We start from the raw sequence: 19,274 nt of genomic DNA, 5'->3' as shown, positions 1-19,274 counted from the left end.
TTTACCTAGTAACTTGTGAATTGTTTGTGACTCTAGTCATGATGAAGCTTTCGATCTGGATAATACAGCAACGTGGTCGCCATGTTGGGCTCTGTCCAAACGTGCTCGGGTTGACCAAGCTGGATCTGAACGATCCCAACAACTGGCTCTAGCAACTTGTTAATTGTTATCATCGGCCATCTCCATTTACAATTAGTTTATAGTTATGGTCAGCTCGTTCGTATTTTATCGGTTATGAAAACGACTAGTGATCTCATAAACACATGCAAAGAAATTTTCCTTGTCAGTCAGTCTAGTCAAGCTGAAGTAAAGACAGTGAGGTAACTGAGTACATGCCATGATTATTCACTTCTTTTTTCAGGGCACAAAACGAAACTTTGTTCCGATGATGTAAATAAATCAAAGATTCGAACAGATGTAGAATCAAATAAACAGTTTTTCGATTCTATACATGATGTTCCTCAACACAACTTTGCACTGTATCTGCTCACCAGGGCGCTCCATGAGAAAGAACAGCGGGTTTGAAAGGAATCGGGTGCTCTAGCCTAAGAGGGGGAGGGGGTGAATTATGCACTAATAAAAACTTTGACCTATAGCTCCAACTAGTTTGCACAAAACGTAAACTAAAATATGCTATCTAAATGTGCAACTAGGTTGTTCTAGTGTGAAAACTCTATCCCAAAAGAGTTTAGCAACCTATAGCCTTTCCTATCAAGAAACTATTCTATGAAAGTAAAGACACACAAATTGCTAGTATGAAATGTGGAAGCTTAAAGAGCGGGATAGGAGATAGCAAACTCTTGACACGGGTGTTTATCCCGTGGTTCGGTTAGCCACAAAGGCACATCTACATCCACGTTGTTGTAGCACTCACTAAGAGTATTGCTACTCGGCCACCAAGTCTCTTCCGTGAACACAATCACGGTCACCTTGGCCCCGGGTTCCACTAAGGAGCTTCTCCACAAAGGATGGGGGTCTCCACGTCCCCCGCACAAAGATGTCGTCGCCGCTCCACACCAAGTCGGAGGGTCGATGACGTTGCCGGCGAGCTTCACGCTCCAAGGTGCCGGCGCACCAAACTCTTGTTTTGGTTCGCTAATGAACCACAACACAAAGGCTCGAAGCCTTGCAAACTCACTCACTAAGAGCTAATCCTTTACACAACACTCTCAAAGTGTGCTAAGGGCTAAGGATATGATCTTGATGCTTTTGTATGGCTTGGAGATGTTATTGGGTGTGTGTGGGATGTCCAGCAACTCCAGCAATCTTCAAATGGCCGGGGTGAGGTGTATATATAGGCCACCAAGTCTTGTAGCCGTTGCTCCAACGGTCAGCAGAAAATCTGCGTATCACCGGAAGAACCGATGTCTCTGGCTGAGGTAGCGTCGGTTCTTCCGGTCACTCATAACCCGAAGTAGCCGTTGAACTTCTGACAGCTGACGCGGTGATCACCGGTTGAACCGATGCTTTGTACCGATGCATCACCGGTTCATCCGGTGCTTAAAGATCTTCTCCTGGACGCTGACGTCATTACACCGATGGTATGCACCGATGCTTCACCGGTTCAACCGGTGCTGAAGACTTGGCTCTTGCGCGACTTGCATCGTCTCTGGAACATAGGACGCCCAATGTACCGATGCCCCTTTTTGACCCGTCGGTTCTTCCGGTGCCTATAAACTGACTTGGCTTCAATTCCCTTCTGTCATGGCGTCGGTTCTTCCGACAACCATCGGATGCACCGATGCCTTATGCGTCGGTTCTTCCGGTGCAACCGACCGAAGAGCTTTCAGGGCGCTGCCCTGAGACCCACGAGGGACGGCTCCCCCTCGACCCCCGTCCGCTAACCGGGTAGCGGAACCCCCGTAGGGGCAGCCCTTCGGGCCTTGCTACGCCTATCTTCTCTTTCTCTTTGTCATCACTTGAACCTAAAAGCCTGAGGATGATCATCTTAACAATCATATTAGTCCAAGTGTTGTGTTGTCATTCGATCACCAAAATCACTCGAAATAGCATAAATGGTGCCATGTTCGTTACAGGGTTAAAGGCAGCTTGACGCGCAACCAGTTCTTCCTGGTGGCATTCATCTGCAGCTTCGCCTACTATATCTTCCCGGGTTACCTGTTCCAGATGCTCACCTCCCTCTCCTGGGTCTGCTGGGTCTTCCCCCACTCTGTGTTCGCCCAGCAGCTCGGCTCCGGTCTGCAGGGCCTTGGCATTGGAGCGATCGGTCTTGACTGGTCCACAGTCTCCTCCTACCTCGGGAGCCCTCTCGCCAGCCCCTGGTTCGCGACTGCGAATGTTGCAGCAGGGTTCTTCATCATCATGTACATAATCACACCCATTGCTTACTGGTTCAACTTCTACAACGCGCAAAACTTCCCCATCGTTTCTGATGGCCTCTTCACCTTGTCCGATCAAAAGTACAACATATCCAGCATCGTGGATTCCCATTTCCATTTCGATACAAAGGCGCACGAGAAGAATGGCCCACTGTACCTCAGCACTTTCTTTGCTGTCACATATGGTGTTGGTTTCGCATCTCTTACCGAGGGGCGACCAGAGGGGGGTGAATGGAAGCCGATTAAAAACTATCGCAATCGGAAGCTCGGCTTAAGATCCAAAGTATGCACCCAACCCTATCGTCCTATGTGAAGTGTGGAGTAGCTATGGAGGAGCTACACTAGCACACGTCAGCCCTAGGGAATAACGAAAACAATCGTGGAAGCAAACGCGAAAAACGGCACAAGATTCAGCACGGTATATATCACCGGTTGATCCGACGTACAAAGACTTGAGCACGTCGGTTTAACCGATGATACAGAGCCTACATCACGATAAAACAGTGCACCGGTTAAACCGACGAAATCGACAATTTACGCCGGTGCAGTTGTCCAGAGAAGCAGCAAAACAACGTAGTGAACACCGGTTAAACCGACGTGCACAGGGAGCACCTCGTCGGTTAAACCGATGCCCAGAATAGGATAGAACCCAGTTCCACTCACCAGTTAAACCGATGAGGGACAAAAAGAACTCGTTGGTGCAACGGTTCAACACCCAGAGAAGCTGTCACGAAAACAAATACACCGGATGATCCGGCATTATTGCATCGGTGCAACAGAGGAGCGTCGGTTCAATTTGTCAAAAACCCTAACAGCCGGAACCCCTACTCACCGGTTGATCCGACGTTTATATGTTTAAACACGTCGGTTCATCCGGTAATAGGGTGAATTCTGTCCGAGCGCAGAAAGAGATTTTTCAGCCCGCGACCTTTTGAAAAACTTGGTGATTGGAGGATCAAATCAAGTCCAAAGGAGCTCAAAATTTGTAGTTACGATCAGAAAGACCTTGTGAACATATCTACGGAAGGAATTGACGAATCACTCCATGATGCAGGAGGAATCGAGGAATTCCCGAGCAAAAACGGAGTTTTCTCAAGAACGCAAGAACGTCAATTCGAGGGAGCTCGTGAATCCTAGTGATCTTGCACTAATAGAAGCGGTTTGGATCCATCACAAAGAGCTCGGAAAGCCACCAAAATCTCGTGCATCAAAACTCGTCAAACCAAAAACGAAAATCATCACACGAGAGGAATACGACCCATGAATTTGACACAAGATCAAAACCCCAGAGGGCACAAGGAAGATAGGGCCTCCTTTCCCAATCAAATTCAATACAAGGTCTAAAAAATCCATCCCTAAGAGAGGAGAGGGCAGGAAGAAGAGAGGAAGGGAGAGAGGCGACGGGGGAGAAGGCGCGCTCCTCTGGGCGCCAGAAGAAGAGAGGGAGAGGGAGAGGGAGGCTGCCCACTCCCTAAATATCTCCCACTAACTCTAAACGCGAAATGACTAAATTACCCCTAGAGCTGAAAATAAACTAGAAGGCCCGCAGGGGCAAAACCGGAAAAGATACAAGGACTCATCCGATGGCCGAGGTTCTTTCTTCGAATCGAAGTCTTCTCCGCGATGCCGCCACGTAGATGAAGATCCGATCCGCGGTTTTGGAGGGTCCGCGAAACCCGGGTAGGTGGCCGGTTTTGAGAAAACTGCCAAAACTCCACGCGCGGGAAGATTCCCGCCTCCACGCCGTGGCCCTGGACGCCGTTCCTGCCTCGGCCTTCTGAAGGCTCTAGACGCCGCCCGAGGCCCGTCACCTCCTCGCCCACAGCGAGGCCCTAGACGATGTCGATGCCCGTTCCACCGCTAGTCCCGAGACCGACGCCCGTGACTCCACGACTTGGCGTCTTCAACCGCCGTACGCCAGCTTGGTTTTGTGGCGCAAACCAAGAAACCCGCCTTCCGTCGGCGCTTGCGCCCTTAATCCAGGAGTGGACGCCACAGCTGCCGCCCGGCCCGAGCTCCGGTCACGGCTGCCCTTCACCACCGTCCACCGCACGGTCCATCGGCCACAGCACCTCTACAGCAGCTCTCCGTCGACACTTGACGCCCGTGTACCTGCAACCAAAGACCAAGCACACGATCACACCGCACGGTTGACAATTCACTCATCACAGCCAGGAGTGAGTACTGCCCATTCCTCAATCTCCCCCTTGATGAGTGCATTGTCAACACACCACCTGTAACCAGAGAAGTGAAAAATAAAAAATGGCAAAAAGAAAGTGAAGAACTCAAGCAAGTGACAAAAAGCTCAAAAAGGCAAGAACAGTCACTTACTCAAGCAAAAATCGATTCCCTAAGACAAGGGCAACGGCTTGACGCAATCGATCAAAAGCCAAAACATGACTCCTCGAAGACAGAGGTAAAGCTCGACGCAGTCATGCAAGAAGCGAAGGGAAAACTAGGAGCTAAACAAAGCAGAAACTCCCACTGAAATGCATTTCCCCCTTACCAGTGCAACTCTCACCACATGTATGCACTCTCAAAGCCCTGTGCGCAACAAGTTTTTCAAAACTCAAACAAGTCTCAAGTCCCCCCTTGTTCGATCACTTCTCCCAAAAATTCTCCCCATTGTTGGCACATGCACACATCAAGCCTAAAATATGCCTAAACCTCCCCCTGAAATCATGCTATGCAATGAATGTCGTGCAGATGGTGTAAGTGAAACATTCAGGCATACAAAGATATGATCATCTAGTGACAGGCATGTGTGCTTCATAAACAGGAACTGAATCTAGCTCAACAGGGTATATCAATCAAGTCTGCTAGCAAGTTCAGTTCAACAAAAATAAAAGCATCACCCATGATCTAGCAACAGCAAGTAGGAGAAAGAAAGCAGTGCTTACCAGACTCATACAGGGTGATCCAAAGCAGCCAATATATTTTATCATGAATCAATTCTACTTCTCAAAACTTGCATTTGAACGAAGAGTTAACATGTTATATCAAGCAAGAGTTTCTGCCAGGGGTTGAAAGCTTGTCATGCTTTACTTAGCAGCGAGACCAAGCCTATGCCAAGGGCAGTCAGAAGCTTAAGGCACTCACTTCAGTCATGCACAGCCTTGCCCGGGTTCTCACTAGTGCTATGTGAGCCATCCCGAAAGCTCGATCAGTGCGACAAGCAATGCCACCTGGATCTTTTCATTCCATTTCATACATATATTAAATAATTTTAGCTCATGTCAAAGATTAAAAGCCACACTAGCATGAATAGGATAGCAAAGCATATCAATACAACCTAACATGCTAGAAGCCAAGACAGGGTGATCATGTTTTCAGATTTTCAAATCAAAATAGCTTAACTCAGTTGATATGACATATACTGAAGAGCAAGCTATACATGATCAAGTCTAAGAAACTATACTAGCAAGCACTAGAGGATCATAACACTGTATGCAAGAATGCCAGTGTAGTGAAGCAATGTGAAATGCAAACATGTACAATGCAAATGCATCTATCAGAAGCTAGAAAGCGAAGAGAAACAAAAACAAAGACCTACAAAAAACTAACCAAAGAGAAGTCAGCGATCAAAAGGGGTAACAAACCCCAAGCTCCCCTCGCAAGCGAGCAAAGGTGCCCTGCTCAAGTGGTTTGGTGAGGACATCTGTGGTTTGCCTCTCGGATGGTACATGGATCATGTCTATGTGGCCTCTCTCATGATTATCTCACAGGAAGTGGAACCTGATGTCTATGTGTTTGGTTCTGGAGTGGAGCACTGGGTTCTTTGCAATGCAAATAGAAGACATGTTGTTTACAAAGATGGGAACCCTACCAAAGCTCAACCCATAATCCTGCAAAGTTTGTTTCATCCAAAGAATCTGAGAGCAGCAGCTAGCAGCAGCAACGTATTCGGCTTCTGTGGAAGAGAGCGCTATACTAGCTTGCTTGCGAGAGGACCACGAAACCAGCGATGTACCGAGAAAGTGACAAGTGCTGGAAGTCAACTTGCGATCCAGCCGACACCCGCCAAAATCGGCATCCGAAAAGCCAATCAAGACAAGAGATGAATCCGCAGAATACCAAAGACCGAACTCAGGAGTGAACTTGAGGTACCTGAAGATGCGTTTCACCACTTGCTTGTGGGAGGTGCGCGGTGAGGCCTGATACAGCGCACAGAGGCCGACCCCGAACTGAATGTCCGGCCGGGTTGCTGTCAGGTACAGGAGAGAGCCAATCATGCTCCTGTACTCCTTCTGGTCCACCGCCTCACGTCCAAGTCCTCATCAAGCGTCGTCGATGTGTTGATCGGAGTCGGCTGAGGAGACAAGTCATTCATGTCGAACTTCCGCAGCAAGCCCCTCGTGTACTTGGCTTGATGGATGAACGTGCCCTGGGAAATTTGCTTGATCTGCAGCCCGAGGAAGAACTGCAGCTCACCCATCATACTCATCTCGAATTCCCTGGACATCTACTCAGAAAACTTGGAAACAAGAGCGTGAGAAGAGCCACCAAAGATGATATCATCCACGTAAATCTGAACCAGTAGAAAGTCAGAGCCAGAGCGCATGAGAAACAAGGTTTTATCAACACATCTCATTTTAAAACCTTGAGCAAGCAAGAAAGTTCTAAGCCTATCGTACCAAGCTCTAGGCGCCTGTTTCAAACCATAAAGAGCTTTCTGAAGTTTGTAAACTCGGTTTGGAAACTTGGGATTTTCAAAACCAGGGGGTTGTTTCACATAAACTTCCTCTTCAATAAATCCATTTAAGAAGGCAGATTTCACATCCATTTGGAAAACTTTAAAACCCTTGGAAGCAACAAAAGCAAGAAAGATTCGAATCGCCTCTAAGCGTGCTACCGGGGCAAAAGTTTCCTCATAATCTATCCCTTCCTTTTGGCAAAACCCCTGGGCTACAAGTCAAGCCTTGTTCCGCACAACCAACCCATCTTCACCTTGCTTGTTCTTGAAAACCCACTTGGTTCCAATGGGGTTACAAGCAGGCGTAGGCTCAACCAAAACCCAAACCTGATTCCTTTCAAAATTTTCGAGTTCCTCATGCATGGCATTGACCCAATTGGAGTCAGAAAGTGCGTGTCCAACATCTTTGGGCTCGAAAGAGGCAACAAATGATGAATGAGCAAAGCCAGCGATACTTGTTACCTTGGACCGTGTGACTCGCTCGTTGAGGTCACCTAGCATTTGTTGAGGTGGATGACGACGTTGAATGTGTCGCGGTGCTTCCCTTGTCGAAGTCGCCTCCTCCTCAATCAAAGCTGGTGTCTCCTCAGGTGCAGCTGGTGAAAGCTGAGTCACCTGCTCGATCGGTCCCCGGGAAGTAGATGTAGTCGGGTCGGGGCCGTCATCATCGTCCGAGCTCGTGGCGGAGACGGCTGGGTCCACAGCACGCGTGGTAGCCTCAGCATCACCCTCTGCAGCTTCTTCCTCCTCATCTTCAAAGATGGGGGTGCCGAGCTCATCATCTCCTGTAACCTCAAAGACAGAAGAATTGCACGGTGCAGTCTCGTCGAAAGTGACTTCACAAGTCTCTCTGACGATGTTAGTATCAATAATCAGCACACGGTAAGCTCTAGAGTGAGAAGCATAACCGATAAAAATGCCGTCAGACGATCGAGACTCAAACTTATCAAGATTTTCTTCCTTTAGCACAAAACACCGGCAACCGAAAACTCTGAGATGGTCAACACGGGGCTGGAGTCCAAATCGCAACTCATAAGAAGTCTTGTGCATGAAAGCACGCAAGAAAATACGATTGGACACATAACAAGCGGTGTTAACTGCCTCAGCCCAGTACTTTCTAGGAGTCATATGCTCATCGAGCATCGTCCTAGCCATCTCAACCAACGTCCGATTCTTCCGTTCTACAACTACATTCTACTGTAGAGTGTAGGGGGAAGAGTACTGGTGTTCAAGACCTTGATCACTGCAAAAAGTGTCAAAATGAGTATTTTTGAATTCTGTGCCATTGTCACTGCGAATCGCTCTCATGGCCTGGGGTAGCTCATTTTTCAACCTCAAGATCACGTCTCGAACAAACTCGAAAGTCTCATCCTTGGTTTTCATGAAAAAGACCCAAGAATAGCGAGAAAAGTCATCCACGATCACAAGAACGTACCACTTCCCACCAATAGACATCATCCGAGAAGGACCAACAGTGTCCATATGTAGCAACTCTCCAGGGTGAGTGGTCATCACTTGATTAATAGGCGGATGGAAGGTGGCAACCATCTTCCCATGGCGACACGGATGGCAAACAAGATCCTTCTCAAACTTCAATTTGGGCAATCCTCGGATTAGGCCAAGTGAGCTAAGTCTCGACAACAAGTCAAAGCTCAAATGTCCAAGTCTCCTATGCCACTTCCACAGATCAGAAGGACCAGCCAACAAACAACAAGGAGGACCAAGAGAAGTTCCAGAGAAGTCAACCAGGAAAACCCGATCGCGAGGTAAAATCCGGCAAACCAAATCTCCTCTAGAATCTAAAACACGAGAACAACCCTCCTTGAAGCGAACTTCAAACCCCTCATTAAGAAGTTGCGAAATAGAGAGCAAATTGAACCCAAGGTTCGAAACCAAAGCAACTTCTCTCAGGGTAAAGCGATCAGAAACACGAACAGCGCCAATTCCATGTACTTTTTCTCTTCCATTGTCCTCGAACACAATGTACTCCTTTGAGCGCATCGGGGTGAGGCTGGAGAACCATTTGTCATTCCCGGTCATATGGCGCGAACAACCGGAGTCCATGATCCACCTGTTCTCCAAGCCTCCAACCTGCACATCGGTAGCGAGACAAAGGGTGAGCAAATGTCTCAACACTGGGGTTAGCAATGTGTGAAGCAAACCAGTGTGGAGCCATTTGCTCTACAGAAGGGTTAGCAAGATCTGCCAAAGCGTATCCCCTGTCCCGTCTACCGCGAGGCTGACGACCACCACCACAAGGAAAGTGTGGTGTCTCGTGACCTCCTAGAAAGCCTCGGTCCCGTGGTCCATAGCCGTACTGAAGACGACCAGGAGTACGACCGGCAAAGCGACCATCCGCTGGAGCACGGTAATCACCACCGTCTCCCTGTCCTCCACCTACACGGCGCGCCCTAGCATCTTGCCTACCACCACGCCGAGGAGGACCATGCACTCGAGCAGAGTACATGTCCGAGTTACATCTCTCCTGCTCACGCCTCACTGCCCGCTTCCTCCTGAAGCAAAACTCCTCCAGGTGACCGTCTCTGTCACAGTACTCGCAGTGGTACCTCACCTCTCTCTTGGGAGGTGGAGGCCTTGCCTTTGGACGGGGAGGAGCAGCTCCCTTCTTCTGGGCAACCTGGGCTGCGGCAGCAGGGAGCGTATCGAGGGGATTCCTCAGCTCATTGGGCTTTGGAACCCAAACATGCTTCTATGGAGGTGCTTTTTGTGGTTCTTTCAGCACACCATCCACGAGGTCAACAAGCGAAGGCTGCGTGCTTGTACTAGCAGTGTTTAGAGCACTAGGAACTCCAGCAGCCTTGTCGATCTTACCATACAACTTGTCAAAGTCTGACTTCGTGTACGTGTAATCGACCCCAAACCCATCACTACGCTTAAACTGCTTGATCGTCATGCCCAACTGTGGCTCACTACTAGAAACCCAACTAAGAATCGCCCTAAGATATGTGTTCTCATTCTCCAAGTTGGCTTTCTCTACCACAAGATTATCCAAATCAGAAATCAGACCAGGGCAAACATGACAATCAATAGGTGGGCTAGACTCCCCGACCTTAGTCTTCCCCAAAGACTTAATCAAGGCATTCTTCTCATCTAGCTCTGACCTAAGCGTGGGACAAAGCTTGCAAGCACCAAGCAGAACAGGCCTAGACCTAAGCTCCTCTAGCTCACACACAACAGTAGCAAACTTAGACTGCAAAGAAGCTAGATCTGACTTAAAGATGGGGCACTCATCACATTTAAGCACATCACTAACGATAGGAGCGTCCTTGGCTAGTTCAAGCTCATGCTTGGCCTTGGCTAGCTCGTGAGACATGTCAGCAAGCGAAGTCTTGGCAACATCCAAGTTCGCAACATTCTCATCATGCTTGGTACGGAGAGCAACAAGATCATTCATGTGAGATATGCAGCCAGCGCACTCATCCTCACTAGATTTCTCTCTAGCACAAGCCAGCTCAGCCCTAAGCTTCTTACGCTCTCTAGCTGCTTCCTTAAGCAGCCTTTTCTGATTATCGAGAGCGGCGTACAACTCCCTAACCTCAGTATCAAGCAGGTCGATAGTGGAGTTTACCTCTGAATCACTCTCGGATCCAGGAGAAGAGTCGTCGTGTGTCGGTGTAGCATGTCCACCTGGAGACGCACGAGCACCATTGGCCTCGCCCGCCATGGTGCAGAAACTCTTGCGTCGACCGGCCGCCAAGCAAAGGCCGATGAAGCCGGTGGCTTCCTTGTCCCGCTTCTTCTTCTTCTTGTCATCGTCGTCGGAGGTCGGTGAAGAAGAGCGGTCGGTGTTAGAGCTCTTGTCGAGGTCGCTGAGCTGTGCCAAGAAAGCCTTCTCCCGCTTCTTGGCCTTGTACTGGAAGCGCTTCTTGAGCGACTCCTTATCGAAGCGCCCTCCCTTGTCCCGGTCACGACTGCGGTGCTTGTGGCACCGACGCTCCTTGTTGGAGCCTCCCTCGCCGCGGTGGCGGTGGCGGTAGTAGTCGAAGTTGTTGTTGTGGCCACCGCTGGACTTCTTGAGGCAGTCGGCGACGAAGTGGTTCAGATCGCCGCAGTGGTAGCACCCGGGGTTCTTCCTCCTTTGCCTGTTGTGGTAGATACGCTGGAACTTGTTGATGAGGTGGCACAAGTCGTCATCGCCCAGCGTCTCCAACTGCTCATCTGTAACAGAAGGCAAAGAGGCAAGAGAAAAGCTATGAGCAGAGTTAGCGTTAGAGCTCGATCCACCCGGGCCAGTCACAAGAGCAATGCTTTTGGAAGGAGGGGCACCATTGAGCTTGGCTCGTGTCTGGTTATCCACCTCAGTGGCCTTGAGCTTGCTGAAGAGCTCATTCACGGTCAGAGTCTCATAGCCTGCAGACTCGATGATCGTGTTCACCTTGAGATCCCACACAGAGCGGTCAAGTGCGTAGAGCAACTTGAGAGCCTTCTCATGCTCTGTGTAGTCAAGGACATAAGCAGATCTGTTCGCACTGACTTTATTCACAATCGATTGAAACCGGCTAAACATGTCACCAATGCTCTCACCCGACCCCTGTGTGAAGTTTTCATATTCACGCCGGTGAGTCTCGAAAAGCCTAGCCTTAACCTGAGGTGTGCCCTCGTGGTAGTTCTCAAGGCATGTCCAAACCTTGTGGGCTTCCTGAAAACCCTGGACGCGTGAGAACTCCGCTTGAGAAACGCCAGCGAACAAGGCATTGATAGCCTTGGCGTTAGCCTCGTGCTCGGTCACTTGAAGATGAGTGGTTCGAACGGCAAGCACCTCGTGAGCCTGGTTCTTTGTTATATCTCAAACCTCGGCTCCCATGCATTGCAAGAAGGCTCGCATGCGAACCTTCCAATAAGCATAGTCCTCGCCGGAAAACACAGGGATCTTACCAAGACTTGCCATGGTCACCAAGTGGTTTTCGAACCGGTTAGGGTAATGAAAACTTTAACCAAGCTCTGATACCAATTGAGGGACCGAAAATGCGACCAGAGGGGGGGGGGTGAATGGGAGCCGATTAAAAACTATCGCAATCGGAAGCTCGGCTTAAGATCCAAAGTATGCACCCAGCCCTATCGTCCTAGGTGAAGTGTGGAGTAGCTATGGAGGAGCTACACTAGCACACGACAGCCCTAGGGAACAGCGAAAACAATCGTGGAAGCAAACGCGAAAAACGGCGCAAGATTCAGCACGGTATATATCACCGGTTGATCCGACGTACAAAGACTTGAGCACGTCGGTTTAACCGATGATACAGAGCCTGCAGCCCGATAAAATAGTGCACCGATTAAACCGACGAAATCAACAATTTACGCCGGTGCAGTTGTCCAGAGAAGCAGCAAAACAACGTAGTGAACACCGGTTAAACCGACGTGCACAGGGAGCACCTCGTCGGTTAAACCGATGCCCAGAATAGGACAGAACCCACCGGTTAAACCGATGAGGGACAAAAAGAACTCGTCGGTGCAACGGTTCAACACCCAGAGAAGCTGTCACGAAAACAAATACACCGGATGATCCGGCGTTATTGCATTGGTTCAACAGAGGAGCGTCGGTTCAATTCGTCAAAAACCCTAACAGCCGAAACCCCTACTCACCGGTTGATCCGACGTGTATATGTTTAAACACGTCGGTTCATCTGGTGATAGGGTGAATTCTGTCCGAGCGCAGAAACAGATTTTTCAGCTTGTGACCTTTTGAAAAACTTGGTGATTGGAGGATCAAATCAAATCCAAAGGAGCTCAAAATTTGTAGGCACGATCACAAAGACCTTGTGAACATATCTACAGAAGGAATTGACGAATCGCTCCATGATGCGGGAGGAATTGAGGAATTCCCGAGCAAGAACGGGGTTTTCTCAAGAACGCAAGAACGTCAATTCGAGGGAGCTCGTGAATCCTAGTGATCTTGCACTAATAGAAGCGGTTTGGATCCATCACAAAGAGCTTGGAAAGCCACCAAAATCTCGTGCATCAAAACTCGTCAAACCAAAAACAAAAATCATCACACGAGAGGAATACGACCCATGAATTTGACACAAGATCAAAACCCTGGAGGGCACAAGGAGGATAGGGCCTCCTTTCCCAATCAAATTCAATACAAGGTCTAAAAAATCCATCCCTAAGAGAGGAGAGGGAGGAAGAAGAGAGGAAGAGAGAGGCGACGGGGGAGAAGGCGTGCTCCTCTGGGCGCCAGAAGAAGAGAGGGAGAGAGAGGGAGGCTGCCCACTCCCTAAATATCTCCCACTAACTCTAAACGCGAAATGACTAAATTACCCCTAGAGCTGAAATTAAATTAGAAGGCCCGTAGGGGCAAAACCGAAAAAGATACAAGGACTCATCCGATGGCCGAGGTTCTTTCTTCGAATCGAAGTCTTCTCCGCGATGCCGCCACGTAGATGAAGATCCGATCCGCGGTGTTGGAGGGTCCGCGAAACCCGGGTAGGTGGCCGGTTTTGAGAAAACCGCCAAAACTCCACGCGCGGGAAGATTCCCGCCTCCACGCCGTGGCCCTGGACGCCGTTCCTGCCTCGGCCTTCTGACGGCTCTAGACGCCGCCCGACGCCCGTCACCTCCTCGCCCGCATCGAGGCCCTAGACACCGTCGATGCCGGTTCCACCGCCAGTCCCGAGACCGACGCCCGTGACTCCACGACTTGGCGTCTTCAACCGCCGTACGCCAGCTTGGTTTTGTGGCGCAAACCAAGAAACCCGCCTTCCGTCGGCGCTTGCGCCCTTAATCCAGGGGTGGACTCCACAGCTGCCGCCCGGCCCGAGCTCCGGTCACGGCTGCCCTTCACCGCCGTCCACCGCACGGTCCATCGGCCACAACACCTCCACAACAGCTCTCCGTCGACACTTGACACCCATGTACCTACAACCAAAGACCAAGCACACGATCACACCGCACGGTTGACAATTCCCTCATCACAGCCAGGAGTGAGTACTGCTCATTCCTCACTTACAGCGACAATTGTTCATGTTTTCCTCTTCCATGGAAGGTGAGCAGGTTCTTCTGAAGTTTGTCATTCTGCTATGGAAAACAAGATAATGAAGCTAAGAGTCATCGTGCTCTTGTGCAGTGAAATTTGGCAGTTAAGTAAATCAGCTTTTCAAGACAAAAAGGTGGACATACATACAAAGCTTATGAGGAGATATAAGCAAGTCCCCGAGTGGTGGTTCATCTGCATCCTTATTGCTAACATTGCTATCACCATATTTGCTTGTGAATACTACATTGAGCAACTCCAGCTGCCTTGGTGGGGTGTTTTGCTTGCATGTGCCATTGCCTTTTTCTTCACCCTACCAATTGGAATAATCACAGCAACAACAAACCAGGTACCCATTTTAACACCCTATGCATATTATTATTATATGTCACACAGCTCAAGAGCGCAAGATCAGCACTACAGCTTCTTTTGTTGTGTGCAGACTCCAGGCTTGAACATAATCACAGAGTACATCATGGGCTACTTGTACCCCGGACGGCCTGTTGCAAATATGTGCTTCAAGGTATATGGTTACATCAGCATGAGCCAAGCTCTGACCTTTTTGCAAGATTTTAAGCTGGGTCATTACATGAAGATTCCTCCAAGGACCATGTTTATGGCTCAGGTAAGCTCTTCTAACCATTTCTCTACACAGATACTGAGATACATATGTGCTTCTGTTCAATAGTGTCACTAAGCTGCTTCTTATTCTTACAACATGATAGGTGGTCGGAACTCTGATTGCAGCATTTGTATACATCGGAACAGCCTGGTGGTTGATGGACACAATCCCCTACATCTGCAACACTGAGCTCCTCCCACCGGACAGCCCTTGGACATGCCCGGGTGATCACGTGTTCTATGATGCATCAGTTATATGGGGCCTTATTAGCCCACGCAGAATATTCGGCGACCTAGGCACTTACTCGGCTGTGAACTGGTTCTTCTTGGGTGGAGCTATTGCTCCCCTACTAGTATGGCTTGCACACAAGGCATTCCCAGGCCAGAGCTGGATCTTACTCATCAACATGGTTGTGTGTATATATATATATATATATATATATATATATATATATATATATATATATATGGCATTAGAGGAGTTCTAGTTGCTGAAACCGATAAAAAGATGAACCATAATAGTTATGATAAGGACACTTTAATTTTATTCTAGATGAAAATAGAAATGTCTGCATCATTTTGTGAAGCAATAGATTGGACTTTGCATTGACTCTCTTGGATAAGTGAAGTTTCTGCAAATTTTTTTAAAATAAGTTTGAGCAACACAGTTGTGTGAAATGTTGATAATTGGAAAGTATTTATTTTATTTATGGTTTTAATACCTATGTTTCATTAGACCAATGTAGATATTTTGAATTGGTTCCGCGATTTTTTTTAAAATTAAGTGTGAGCAACACAGTTGTGTGAAATGTTGATAATTGGAAAGAATATATTTTGTTTAATGGTTTAGTACCTATGTTTTATTGGACGAAAGTAGATATTTTGAATCGGTTATGGATTCTCCACCATGGTGATCTGCGTTACTATAGTATAATAGGATGTTAGGAATGGTTGTGATAAAAATGAATGAGTTTGTTAGCACTTACATTACTTTTTGACGTTTTTGTTGCTAATTCCATCATAAAAATTATTCATGTGGCAATAATAAAACCAAGTAAAAAGGTAAGAACTCTCAGTGGGTTGTGGAAGGTCAGGATATGAGCTTTCTTTCAGATCTTATGATAGAAATAAAATGATGATGTGGCTTCACCACATATGAGAGAAATAGCTATTAATGACTTAGCTAGTGGGTTGCACTTATATAAGATGTATAGATTAGTAGTATATCGCATACCTGTACTCCTTGAAAGCAGGTTACGACTCACACGCTATCTAGCAAAATGGATTTTTAGTGTTTGTTTGAAATCCCTTTTCCACTCATTATGTCCATTGATATAAGCATTTATGATATCTTTAAGATAAACTGAACATGGAGCTTAATTAGAGAAAAGTCGTCATGCCCGCCCGCTCATAAGATCGCTCGCCCCCTGCAAAAAGAGATAGAACTAGTTAGCCAGTAGTCACCTTGTGAAAAAATAAAGTGTTCATTACCTACCATTTGAGTTAGACTATCGGGTAATTTTAGACACATCACACATATAGGTCATTCCAAAAAAAAAAGACCATCCTCCAAAAGCTTGGAGGAGGAGTATCGTTGGGCTCTCACAGAAACTAAAAGGTTTCACAAATATAAAATAACTCAAATAATGCTAGCAATAATCAGCAGATCACTCTCACAGAAACTAAAAGGTTTCACAAATATAAAATAACTCAAATAATGCTAGCAATAATCAGCAGATCAACGGATCCGTTCATGATTTAGTTTGATATATATGGTGTGGGAATTGATTCTTACTTGGCTGAAGGGTTTAGGGCTTATATATCTTTTGTTCTGATAGCATTCGTTCCTTGCTTGCTGGCGATAAGCCCGGGAATTTCAATTTTCAAGTGCCAAAATAATTGACTAGTGGCTGTACATTCCACGCTGCCTATAAATGTTGAGCAAGGCATGTGGCAGCTTTGAGAGCACCACCAATAGCAACGAATTGAGAAGAAATGAACGTTCATTGAAGAACGAAAAGAGTTGGAAACAAAAATTGTAAAATAGCATGATGATTCCTGTTTTCCCGCTACTAGTTATCTTGTGTGTTTCTTCTCCAATTGCACACGCAACAACTAGCTCGCTCAAATCCAAGGCTGTCTGCTCCGGCCAGAGAGCAAGGAGAGGACGGGGGTAGGAGTCGCGCCACGGCGCCGGCATCAGAGGCGGCGACGCGGGCAAGGCGGGAGAGTGCCGCGGCGAAGACCGGGAGCAAGGGCGGCAGCGGAGGGGCGGCGTGGAAGAGCGCGTGGCGGAGGGCGAGGACCGCGGCGTCGGGCGTGGGTGCGCGGAGGAGGAGGAGGAGGAGGCGGGAGAGCGAGCGAGCGGTGAGGCGGCGCGGCCAGGGCTGGACCGGCGGGGTGACTGTGTAGCCGGACTCCGACAGGGACGCGGGAGCGGGGCGAGGTGCGCGACCGGCACGGTGGCCCGCGCGGCCGGCGCCGCGGAGAAGGTGCGGGCACCGGGGCTCCACCGGCGCATGGCCCTGAGCATGGCGGGCAGCGAACACGCACGACACGCCGGACTTGGGTGGGCGTCACCTATGTATCGTTCGGAAGAAGATAGTTAAGCGACTTGTGGCACAGCCCAGTTAGGCTGACCTGACCAATAACGCCCAACCCAGCCCAGCTCGATCCACTTGCCCACATGGCCACATATCGAACATGGCCACATAGGCAGGGGGCGGCAGGCTCCCTCCTCAAATATAAAACTCCGCCCCTTCCCTCGGCGCCCTCATTTTCTGCCCACGAGATCCAGAGAGGGGAGAGGGAGGTAAAAAAACCGGCGAAGCCCTGCAGGATTTTGGATCCGAACCGCAGGTAACCAATATTTCTGAACTTTGTCATTTCACATTTTTTGTATGTTTAATTTTATGATTAGTATTTTTGATTATTGTAAGCACTTAGGGTTCGGATTAGTGGTTATAATTTTATGTTTAACCATTGACGGGAGGGTGTTCTGCCGATGTCAGAAGCCAAAGGTGCATCACTTACCATGCTCCCATGTCATCGCGGCTTGTTCTGTATTTGGGTTAGATGCTGCGTCCTATGTTTCTCAATATTTCACAAAAGAAGCCGCAGCACAGACTTGGTGTCATGAGATATACGGCATCGGTATTCTAGGCCCATTCACTCAAAAAAATCCCCATCCAATGCTCATCCCTGATGCAGCTACGAAGCGAGGCATAGGCCGACGGCAAACACGTCGGATCCGGAACGGAATGGACGAGTCCGAGGCTGGAAAGAAGAAAAAACATTGCAACTTGTGTGGAGCGGACGGTCACACTTACAAGAAGTGCCCACAGCTTTCAGTACCCACTGCTGCTGCTGAGGCTGGACCTTCCGGGAATCCGATGGATGGATCGGCTCCACCTACAAGAATTTGCCGCATCTAGTTGTGCACGTAACAGCTTGCAATGTATTTGTGTGTACGAAACTAAGTATATTATGTATTTGTCTCGAATTTGGTTGTAACGAATGAAATCTTTAATGTAATATGTTATGTGGTATTTTGTTTAACATTCTATTTAAATTTCGTTCATTGTATCTTATGTGGTATTGTATCATAAATATAATCATTACAATCAAACATAGCAAACATATAAGTATTGCAATTAAAGGTACAGGCGTCCCGTCACAATTTACATCACAATCTAAAATTGATGTCCATCATAAGTTACAGATCATGTCATGAAATCATCTAAATCGTCATCCCAATTGACAGATGGTGGTGCTGTAGGTGGTGCAGCATTACTTGACGAACCTCTCGACTTTACTTTTCTCTCTTTTCTGGTTTTAGGTTCATGTACAGGGGGAGGAACATCAGGTGTTCGAGGCCATGATTTGGGGGGCATGAAGTCATCCATATCGTCATCCCAGTTAACACAACTAGGTGCTCGAGATGGTGCTGCATGACTTGACGAACCTCCGGTCATCTGTTCTTGCGGAGGCCGAGAACTATCACCCGAAGATCTTTTACATCTCCTTCGTTTAGTTTGCGGCATAACTCCACCGAAGATACATACCAATTTACGGAAATTTGGTATCGATTTGTTAATCAACTCCGTGTCCTCGGGGTAATCCTAGCATATAATTACACAATAATTTTACTATTTCGTAAATATGGATTACAAATAATGGACGTGATTATAACTGAATAAGAGTTACCTTAATGTGCATCTCATACACTTCTGGCCGCATCCATATCTTACAATTAGTTTGTAAGAATCCAATAACATAAGGATGATTCGCTAGTTCACATACCCTCATGTATATCTTCCGACGTTCTAGCAGGTGTTCCTTTAAATCTTGCATTGTAATACCTCGAAACAATGTCAAATCTTTAAACTCAACTAATTTGGACAACACCATCTCTATCGTACCATCCGCTAATGGATCCAACTTCTTACGGATTACAAGATGTGTCATGATCTCAAGAAATATACTAGATTTTTCTTCAGTACATGAAAATCCAACAGAATTGGAGGCAGCCATTGCCTTATGCTGCAATAACAATAAAGTACTGTCATTCTAAGTTTACTATTCTATATTTCACTATCCAAAAACTAAATCTATTCTAATTCATAATTAT

The 19,274-nt window shown here is 47.8% G+C and overlaps 1 protein-coding gene across 1 annotated transcript in view; it reads left to right on the top strand.

Annotated features, from left to right (window-relative positions):
- The first annotated feature begins 380 nt into the window (after positions 1-380).
- LOC120704782 (oligopeptide transporter 7-like) overlaps positions 381-19,274 on the top strand; it is a 29,049-nt gene continuing 10,155 nt past the window's right edge. The window contains exons 1-6 of the mRNA XM_039989314.1: positions 381-519; positions 2,038-2,547; positions 14,001-14,035; positions 14,117-14,372; positions 14,466-14,648; positions 14,749-15,054. Coding sequence (XP_039845248.1) covers positions 2,128-2,547; positions 14,001-14,035; positions 14,117-14,372; positions 14,466-14,648; positions 14,749-15,054 — 1,200 coding nt within the window. The 5' untranslated portion in view covers positions 381-519; positions 2,038-2,127. The remainder of the gene's footprint in view (positions 520-2,037; positions 2,548-14,000; positions 14,036-14,116; positions 14,373-14,465; positions 14,649-14,748; positions 15,055-19,274) is intronic.

Source organism: Panicum virgatum, chromosome 4K (assembly GCF_016808335.1).
Source record: "Panicum virgatum strain AP13 chromosome 4K, P.virgatum_v5, whole genome shotgun sequence".
Taxonomy (NCBI): Eukaryota; Viridiplantae; Streptophyta; class Magnoliopsida; order Poales; family Poaceae; genus Panicum; species Panicum virgatum.
Note: the sequence above shows the minus strand (reverse complement) of the source record. Positions and strands in the feature narration are given on the sequence as shown.